This window comes from Pocillopora damicornis, chromosome 2 (genome assembly GCF_964200805.1).
Source record: "Pocillopora damicornis chromosome 2, jaPocDami1.2, whole genome shotgun sequence".
Lineage (NCBI taxonomy): Eukaryota > Metazoa > Cnidaria > Anthozoa > Scleractinia > Pocilloporidae > Pocillopora > Pocillopora damicornis.
In genome coordinates, this window is record NC_142671.1 from 2,845,294 (window position 1) to 2,856,135 (window position 10,842).

The 10,842-nt window shown below is 38.3% G+C and overlaps 1 protein-coding gene across 2 annotated transcripts; it reads right to left on the reverse strand.

Annotated features, from left to right (window-relative positions):
- Positions 1-833: 833 nt before the first annotated feature.
- LOC113668112 (testis-expressed protein 9) lies at positions 834-10,286 on the reverse strand. 2 transcript variants are annotated; one of them, XM_089196999.1, is made up of 14 exons: positions 10,191-10,286; positions 9,938-10,098; positions 9,140-9,203; positions 6,544-6,602; positions 6,222-6,285; positions 6,024-6,124; positions 5,100-5,302; positions 4,535-4,617; positions 3,812-3,898; positions 3,028-3,114; positions 2,247-2,311; positions 1,769-1,838; positions 1,443-1,577; positions 834-1,088 (listed from the first exon to the last, which is right to left on the reverse strand). In XM_089196999.1, exons 1-14 carry the CDS (start codon positions 10,191-10,193, stop codon positions 1,014-1,016), a joined length of 1,257 nt encoding a protein of 418 aa, XP_089053125.1. In that variant the 5' UTR covers positions 10,194-10,286; the 3' UTR covers positions 834-1,013. The 2 variants fall into 2 exon arrangements, with proteins under 2 accessions (XP_089053125.1, XP_089053126.1); XM_089197000.1 differs by lacking the exon at positions 10,191-10,286 and having other exon boundaries at positions 9,503-10,098.
- Positions 10,287-10,842: the final 556 nt, after the last annotated feature.

Below are 10,842 nucleotides of genomic sequence, written 5' to 3' on the forward strand. Positions count from 1 at the left end.
CCCAAAAATATTCTTTGTTTTTACTATTTCTTTCAATAATTTTGAAAAAAAGCCTCGAAGGCTTCGCTGAAACAAGCAGCTGTCTACAACTATCGGTTAAGTGAGGCGCGGAAAAGTTTGGTAACAGGGTTTTGACTTAAATTAACGGGGTTGCCACGGGTAAGCTTCCAAGTTCTCAAAGATAACTTAATCTAAAGAGCCGTGAGTCGCCAACCGTCAAACGTGAAAAAATCTCGGCCGCCAGAAATGGATCCAGGTTCCGTGACAACACGATTTCACCTCAAAACGTGGATGCAGAACTTCCGTCACGCCTCGCTCAATTGAAAATCGTGGCAAGAATAACTTAAATCCACAAGCTTTTCAGCGCTATGTAGATGGGAGGCACCAAAAGCAATAGTTTTCCGGGCTAATCTCATCTAATCCAAGCTCCCAGACTTTCCTTCGATGTGTCAGTAAATGATGTTTCTTAATTCGTATTTTCCAAAACTATATTCTTGCGATCGAAATCAAAATTATAACACCAAAAGACTTGACATCTTTTTCTCCTTTCTCTTCGAGAAATCTCAGGGCTCTTGACCCCCAAAAAAACCATATTTATAATTTGTTCGTTTCTTCAACAACGCAAATTAGAGTCCTTTTCTCTGACGCGTGTAGAGTTTACAGTAATTGTTCAAGCATAATCACATGGTACTTAGTATTTGCCAAACTGGACGACCTGAAGTAAATTCTCAATTGCTTTCCCCATTCTTCAGGAAATGTGAGGCTAGTGGTAAGCACTATTAGCCGGGTTCCTAGTCTCTAAGTGGGGTGTATAGCACAAAGGCCAGACATCATTATGATACGTTTATTGCTGTGCAATGTATGTTTGAAAATAACTTAGGTGTTGAAATGAAGAACACATCGTAAAATGAGTCTAGAGCGAAACTGTCCATGGCCACCGACTGTAATTTTTCCTGGCCAAAAAGCAGTCGTGTTTTCTCTAGCACTGTTTCTCTCGACCAGTTCTCCTTGTTCTAGTTTCCCCAGTCGAGGGCTTTAACGAACTCTTCTTCTGAAAACTGGAGAAGTTTGGCCGCCTCAATGTGCATCTAGAAAGCAACCAAACGGATTAATTCTATCTAACGGACAGAAACCACAAGACATCTAAGGAATACATGCAGGTGGCAAAAGATGTGCAGTCTATCTCTTTCAGAATTGTAAGGTACTCAGAGGCGTGCATCCCTGTAAACAGTTGTAACTATAAGGAGAATAAAGGGTCCCCTTGTTTTAAGGGAAAAAAAAACTTCTTTGTCAACTAAGCACACGGACGTAGTACTTAGATGGAAAAGCACTTTAAATTTTGCGTCATGACTTACTCCAAATAAAGCTGATCGAGGAATAACTGAAATGTGGACACAAATGAAAAAGGGAGCAACGATGTTTAATTCCGAAAATGAACCAACCTTTTGTCGTTTAAGAACATCAATGAGCTTCATTTGCTTCTTAAAGCCAGCCATCAATTCGTTCTTCTGTTTCTCAAGGCGTTTGTTTTCGGCCAACAATTGATCGATGCGCTTCCTATCCTGTTCGCCAGAGTCCTGTATTTAGAGAGAATAACACAAAGAAATGAATAAAGACTTTCCACAAAGGAATTAAGGGCGCGGATTTGGACATTTATACGTACTTATTGTGTGCTGAGTTAGTATCTCTCTCACGAGGCTGACTATAAACCAAAACAATTACAGGCAATGTCGAGACAACAATTGAGCCAATGCATGATAAAACTCACCTTTGACTGACTCTTGGCTTTCTGTAGGGCGGTCTTATACTTCTCTGCTTCTTCGAGGGCACGATTCAATCTGTAATCAAGATAGTGCTAGCTCAAGTTAAGATCAAAGACAAAGATGAACTTCGTGACAATGGATGAACGGATGCTGATTTATCATTTTGTAAAATGAATGGATGAACTTTGCGACAAAGTTCATCCATTCATTTAGCAGAAATACCTACCTGTAAACCGTCTTCAACTTGGCCTAACGTTTTACCTCGACGTTGATTTTTGGCAACAGTGTTTTGAAACAAGGCTTACAGCTAAAACTTAAAACTTTTCTAAATCTCTAGTGTACTAAATGCATAAAAACCGCGATTTTGGTTGGACTTCGTTTAAGTAACCAACGCTTCGAGTTTCTGCTTAGCATTCGGCATCGGCTATAAAGCTCCTAACGTTTTGAAGGAGTGCTGAAGGACTCTTTCTACGGAACCCTCACCTTACTTCAGTGACATTTTTGTTTGAAGCTGACTGCTTTTGCTCTCTCTGTATTGAGTCCAGATCCTATATACATACGAAATGATAGGTCTGAGCATTGAGTTAATTTCCATTGAGAAAAAAAATAGTTTGACTAAAATTGGAAATCTTGTGCACTAAGCCATAAAAATAAGAATTCCTGTGCCATTCAGACACTTAGTCCATATAAAACGTACACTCGAAGATGGAGCGTGTCGACTCCCGTAACTCGAATCTTCAAGAATTGAACTGAAAGGTTTAGAGGAACCAGGAAAGAAGAAAAATGACCCCTTATAGAGCAAAACACTTCAGATAAAGTTCAATGCAGTTGGGTGAACCTTACACTGGGAAAAAGTGAAATACCTTCCACAAGTCTTGTGTAATGGCACGATAGGACAAAAATAAATAGCTGCTTCAAAACAGTTCCGAGTTCAATTTGCACTACGATACTGTCTGTTTTGACTACTCAGTTTCAGGTTAACTTAGTAAGGAAATGACCTGAACAAAGTGTGATCACTGGTTCGAGTTTGCGGAAATACGTTAAATCATGGTTTCCAGTTACCGAAGGAATATCAGTAGATAATACTTGACACTATGATTTCGTACGAGGTAATCGAGTGAGCAGTAAACTGTACCTACTGTTAAATTAGAGAGCACTAATAATATATCTGTAAGAATTCTACGGGCTCTCTCTCAATAAGACATTGTGACTTTATTATGCAACATCTTTCCTAGTCAAGCAGTAATACTAAACCACATGTTACCTTTCTTAAAGACACCAGTTGTTGTTCAAGTCCATCATTCTTGTGTTTGCAATCATCATAAAGCTTTTTGTACTTGTCAATTTGTGACTATGGAAGCACAATGACAATCTCTTTTCTTTCTCACTGATAATAATGTTGTTAAAGAACATATTCTTTGGTTTCTAAATTAAGTAAGGAGGGCTTTATGGATAGTACAAGGTAGAAACTAAGTATGCATAAGTGCATTGGCCACTCAAACATTTGGAGCTAAGTTAAGAAGAAAAATATAACCTTTTGACCTATAATCCTGATACAAATTGTATTTACTGTAAGCCACGTATTTCCTATACTGTTAGCGTTGTTTGAGAGTATTCAGTGAAAGAATATCTTTAAATTCCCCTCATCACCCCTGTGTTCTCCTTTTAAGGCAGTAACCGGTCACATTTACCGTCTGTAGTACCTCTTATTACCGTTTAAAATTGCTTGGAATTCTTGAAAACTCAACAGGTAAAAAGATTGCTCTACCGGTTTGAAAATTTATTTTTCCTGTCATGCTTAAAATAAGGGAGAACACGGGTGTCACCCTGTATCTTACAAATCCAATTACGTTACAAAGACAAACGACAAATTGGTCTTTCTTAGAAGTAACAGGGTTAGAGAGTCTTTGTTATTGGGCATTTTGACATACTAATATGAAAGGAGGGAAAGATGAAAAACCAGGATGAAAAGAAATAAAGTGTTACCCTAAATGCATACATAGCTTGAGGTTTGTGATGGTGTAGCTGCAGATGGACTAGCTACAAACCTGTAATCCCTGATTTGTTTTTTGTAATCTGCCCTGTTCCTCAGTCAGTTCCTTGACCTTCTTCTCTATTGCTGATTTTTTTTCATCCTAAAAGACACAGAATGATGCAAATTTAACTTAAACATCATTAAGAGATTCTCTCATTAAGTAGGGTGTGTACAACTATTAAAAGGTAAAAACTACTGAGGACATCACCAATGCTTTTCACTTCCCACCTTTTAAGATAAGTTTTGAGGCTATTAAACACTCTTTGCAAAATAAAAAAGATGCAAATGCACAACAAATATAATCTATAACATCACTGAGAAACACACTTATTAAATGGAGTGAGTACAGAGATTTCTGGCTAACGATCACCAGGAATATTCTAAAGGTTTGTCATATTTGGCCTTTTAATACCAATTTGAGACATTTGCACCCTTTTTGCATGATTAAGAGTGACATTGTCCAAAACATTTGCCTGTAGAGTATGTACATCATGGGTAAGCCAGTTATAAGTATTTACCTGCAAAATATTTGGCTGCCATCTTGGATGTTTAGGGCAGAGTTAGTTTAGGTTTGGTTAAGGAGAGGTAGAATTGCCAAAGGGGAGGGGGGGGTGGATTATAGATAAGGGACACCCTTCTCCCATGGGTGGCACTTTGTAATGTAACTAGATGCCTGCACTCCAAGCTATCCAAGAATCTCTTTAAATAATATTGGATACCAACTTCATGTTTTTACCTTTTTGTTACATTCCTCCACAACTCTGTCTAATTCTTCTTGCATAACTCTCAGTTTTGCCTTAAGGAACCTGATTGTAGCTTCTACAATTGCAAAAAAGTGTATTGATATTATTAGAGACACTATGATAATCCAGAGGCTAAAGGTTAATTTTGTAACACCAATTATTACATCATAACTCAGCTCATAGGAACCAAGTTCTTGGCCCTTATCTGCTGTATTGGTGGCCATTTCAAAAGTTTCTAGTTAAAGAAGTTTCTGGTTAAATAAGCCCTTATGCAGCTAAAACAGCTAAAATCAGTGGTAAAAGTAACCACAAAAACAAATTTAAAACAAGTATTGATTACTCATGATCCCATGATCTCCCAACCTAGAAAATTGTGTCCAAAGTCATGGTATACAGTGTTTCTACTGAGAAAATTTGTCTAAACAGCACCCCTTGCTCTCAAAATTAAATATCAAGATGGCTCATTTGTTAATGGTCTACATGGAAAGACAAAAAAAATAATAATGAAGAAATTTATCTAAATTCTACCTCCATTTGTAAGGTGAATACATTGTTTACCTGATCCCATCTCCTCAGCACCAACTGGCAAAACACTGTTGTCAGTTGTAGTTGTAGTATAGTTATTGTCTTGGGCTTCATTCTCTAGCGTGCTGATTGTGTTTACCAGAGTTATCCTATCCTGAAGCATATCAATTGGGTCATCAGAGGGTACAGGAGTGTGAGGTACACTTCCAGGTGCTGATGCTGTTTTAGATTTTGGCCTAAGGTAGAGATACAAAAGAGAAATTATTGTAAGTTAGTAAAATCTTGTTGCTAAATATTCTGCTAAAAGCACATTTGTGAAATTGCTTGCTGATCAGCAAGTTGATGTAATTTCAACTTAATAGACATAACTTCTTAAATGTACCTTTATTTGTCCAACATCATCAAACAATTTTGTGACTAATGTGCCAATTGAAAACATCTGAGGTGGCAAAATATAAACACTACATAGAGTGTACAATTTGGTAGTTTTCTCCCAATCTTACTGTGTGTAAAGAAAATTTTAAACTATTGAATTTAGCTATTTTGTTCATTTAAAACCATACCAGCCATTGTGAAATTTAGGTATCAAAAATCTGTCTGCAGCTTTGTTACTGTTAAAAGTTGATTATCAAGCATAGTCTGATTGCATGGATGTATGCATGCTAACTCTGCTACTTGGCACTACTATGGATCTGCTGAGAAAAGTGCTCTGTACATGGCCAAAACTGCTAGCAAAACTAAAGATTCAATCTGCTGAATCAGTAACAGAGCAAAATATTGAGCTATATAATGTCAGGTTGAATTTTTTTTTTAAACACAGAAAATTGGGCCACCATCAAATAATAGTGTTGTCAACCAGAAGTCTTTGATCAAACATCATCAAAACACTTAGTCACGTTTATTTATGTAAGCTAATTAAGCTGAGCATGGTACAGGCAGCACATTGGCCATGTTTACCTAGTTTTCTTTGTTCTTGAAGTGGGTCTACTTCCCTGTTTGCCTGCTGCACTACTCACAGGCCTTATCTGTGTTGTAGTTGTATTACTGCCAACAGGTTTCTGAAATAAACAGATAAAAAAATATTGACTAAGGTTGAGAAAAATATTGTGATATCAGTGATGAGGAGATACATTTGCAAATGCACCAAAAAGGTACCTGTTTTAAGGCTGATGATGGTGGTATATCCACATTTGAAAAGTCCATTGATGGAAGCAGATCTCTGAGAAGGAAAAAAATATTCATTAAGTGTTCTCTGGAGGCACCACCAGCCTCCATTTTCAATTCCTACTTGTTCGTGTCTGAAGCACTAACTACTTGAATATGACAAAACAGAAATGCCTGTCTTGATTTGAACAAAATTTTAACTCTACCTTCAGTTTTGTTTACACCCAAATATTTTCATTAAAACTGGAGAGATAATAATAAGTACAAGCAAAAGATGCTATAGGAACAAATGCTCACACCCTAATTTACTTACTCCAGATTTTCTGATAATTCTGTTGCAGTAGGTCTGGAAAGAAGCTCATCTTGGTCATGCTGGCATGTATCCATAAAAAACAAAACTTGTCAAATGTAAATTCGAACTACGGGTATCTCTAATTCTTTCTAAGATGGGGGTAAAATTCAATTTAAGCTGGGCAGCGATTTTACACATGTGATGGTGAGAGGGCCCAGAGGGACACCACTTCATTTTGCTATGACAGTACAGGTGTATGTCAGGTTTGTGATGAAAGGTGCATGGGGGTGGGCTCTGGTTTGGTTGCCATGGTGATGTCCTTGTTGCAGGAGAGCTGCCTTCCTTTTCCTTTCTCCCTCTCTCTCTATTTTTGCCCTCCAAGCACCTGCATGTACACCTACATGCACCTACATGCACCTACATGCACCTGCATGCACCTACATGTACACCTACATGCACACCTACATGCACCTACATGTACACCTACATGCACCTACATGTACACCTACATGCACCTACATGCACCTACATGTACACCTACATGCACCTACATGCACCTACATGTACACCTGCATGCACCTACATGTACACCTGCATGTACACCTACATGCACCTACATGTACATACATGTACACCTACATGCACCTACATGTACATACATGTACACCTACATGCACCTACATGCACCTACATGTACACCTACATGCACCTACATGTACACCTACATGCACCTACATGCACCTACATGTACACCTACATGCACCTACATGTACACCTACATGCACCTACATGTGCACCTACATGTACACCTACATGCACCTACATGTGCACCTACATGTACACCTACATGCACCTACATGTGCACCTACATGTACACCTACATGTACACCTACATGCACCTACATGCACACCTACATGTACACCTACATGTACACCTACATGCACACCTACATGTACACCTACATGCACCTACATGTACACCTGCATGTACACCTACATGCACCTACATGTACATACATGTACACCTACATGCACCTACATGTACATACATGTACACCTACATGCACCTACATGCACCTACATGTACACCTACATGCACCTACATGTACACCTACATGCACCTACATGTACACCTACATGCACCTACATGTACACCTACATGCACCTACATGTACACCTACATGCACCTACATGTGCACCTACATGTACACCTACATGCACCTACATGTGCACCTACATGTACACCTACATGCACCTACATGTGCACCTACATGTACACCTACATGCACCTACATGTGCACCTACATGTACACCTACATGTACACCTACATGCACACCTACATGCACCTACATGCACACCTACATGTACACCTACATGTACACCTACATGCACACCTACATGTACACCTACATATACACCTACATGTACACCTACATGCACACCTACATGTACACCTACATGAACCTACATGTACATACATGTACACCTACATGCACCTACATGTACACCTACATGGACACCTACATGCACCTACATGCACCTACATGTACATACATGTACACCTACATGCACCTACATGTACACCTACATGCACCTACATGTACACCCACATGCACCTACATGTACACCTACATGCACCTACATGTACACCTACATGCACCTACATATACACCTACATGCACCTACATGTACCTTATGGTGTAAGGGAAGTGCTTCAAATTAAGTTAAACATAATTTCCTTAGCCACACTGTAATTTCAATGAAAGAGGTCTCTTCTGTTATGTGAATTGGGGGCATAACTTTCTATTCCATAACTGCTGAAATATGGTTTAGAAACGTTTTCCCTATTCTTTCATTGAGAAGGTAAGGCTTACAATACTTTTCCATGCAGTTTCTTTTATTTTATTTTAATTCTATCTTTTAAACAAGCAAAGGAATTCTTGAAGATAGGACACTGGAACCCATTTGTACCTTTCTTTTATCAGATTAAGTAATAAAATCACGTGACTCCTGAGATTGGAATTCCACTCTTGTCTTGATAATATGGAAGAGTCTAAAAAATCTCAGAATAGTGTGGAACTCCCAATTTCACTCAAGAATAAAGTCTTTGGAAGTGGAATCATCAGGGTTGTAGCCAAGGCTCAACATTCAAAAATAAAATTGTCAAAATACATGGAGACTCAATCAAAATGTCAGTTATACATATCTCATGGGTCAAAATGGGTCTAGGGTCAAGATACTCCAAACACAGTTGAATCAATTTTGAGCTCTCCTTTGTTTAACATAAGTGTTGCAGCTTAAAATGATTCCAGCTCAAAATAATTTCAGAGTGCTTAAAAAATAATGCAGTTGTCTTTTTTCAAAGAGTACATTACTATATGTCAACCTAAGAAATCAACTCAAACAAGTTTGAAATCATTTTGAACTGAAATTCATTTTACTATACCATACTTTTCCATAATCTGAAAATAAAGGAAAATGAATATAGTTTGAAACCATCCAAACTTAAAAATTCCCCTTCAACAGTAAAATATAAAATGCAGACTGACATATATAGAAGGTGAATCATACGGTAACATGATAATACTATAACTGCAGTAAAGGTTCCAAAATTACCATCACTTCCTCTGCTTCTTTTATCAGACTTGCAGTTCTTTCCTCTAATTCAGCATTGAGTCGCCTTTAGGTCAAAACATAGCAAGTAAGCATAAATTCACAAACATACAGAAGTTTGTGTGGATAATTAATTTTTTTCCTCTGCATCTATCAACCCCACAACTCTCAGGATCTCATTAATAATTCTCCTTACTATTGGCCATACGATTCTTTTGATGAGAGTTTGGAGATGTAAGGAGAAAATCTGCTTTGGTCACTCATGAGAATTTAAGGGTTGAAACTGAGGCTTCCTTTTCCAGTAATCAGAGAAAGGTTGTCAAGAAAGCTTCCAATAAAGTACAACAATAAAACCCTTGCTCATACCTCAATAATATAAATGTATCTTCCAAAAATTCCCACCTCACTGTCTATCCAGCCAAATTTTGATATTAAATTATTACAATTAGATTTACACTCTAAATTTCATTTAAAATCAAAGCAGATGACCACGACTTAATTTTGGAAAGAAATTGTTTATGTCTAATCTACTAATCTGTAAATTGTATCTCAAACGTTTGAGTTGGGGATATAGGTATTTCTTTCGCCTAACCCTCCATCCTAGGTTCTTTCAGGAATAGGATCAAAACGATGGGGGACACGACCGTCGTGTATCTTATCGTGTATTCTGAAAGGAACAGCGACAGATAGGACTACTCAATGTAAACAGTGTGCTTTCAAGTTGCTGTTATTTATGTGCCTTGCAGGGTCATAAAAGTAGTTGGGCACTGCTATTACTTAAGATAGACGCCTTATACTGACATATACTCCTCTTCCTTGCTCAGAAGGCCCTGTGCTATATTCTTTGTCTTTCCAGAGGGTGGCTTTTCCATACTTGACGATCTTGGGAAACTTCCAGAAGATTTTCGACCTCCATTTGAAGAAGCTGAGGAAGATCGCTTTGCCGCCGAACTTGGACGTGACTGTAAAAAGGAAATAAAAAATAGTTACACCGACTAATCTTCCTCTGTCTTGGAAAAACAAAATCATTCCAAATGATAATTTCATCACTCACCATAATAAAGTTCGTGATTTACCTCTGGTTGATTTGAAAGGTAATTTGGTACCCAGTGGCTTCTCGGTTTTCATTCCGGCGCCATTTTGAAAACCCATACTTCCTGGGAACCAACGAAGTGATACGAAACACGGTAATTTAGCGTCATCAGTTGAGTTAAAGAAGCAAATTTGGCCACCGATTTTAAAGGCTGGCGTTTCGAGCTTCAATCGTTGTGACGAAGCGCTAACACTCGAAACGTCAGCCTTTAAACTCTTAACGGTCGCCAATTTACGTTTTCAACTTAGTTCATAACACTAAATTACCCTGTTATACTCTCCTACAGACGCTGCACCACAATTTCTTAAGAAACTTATCCCCTTGATACAAAACATGGACGATGATACCAATGATATAGCTGACACGGGGTCAAAGTCAACCATTTTTGTAGATTTTCGAGATAACTCTAAACCACACGGTCTTGCCTCTATTACTTGCCCTGAAGCTTATTCAGAGTCGTTACTGAGACGGTTATGCCTCCCTAGGGGGCGGGGAATCTAACCCAAACTTAAAGTGCATATCGGGGAACACGAAGACGAGCTAATCGAAAATTTGTCTTGCAATCGCCTGGAAAACCGTAACTATTCGACGATTCGCATTCTTGGTGTTGGGA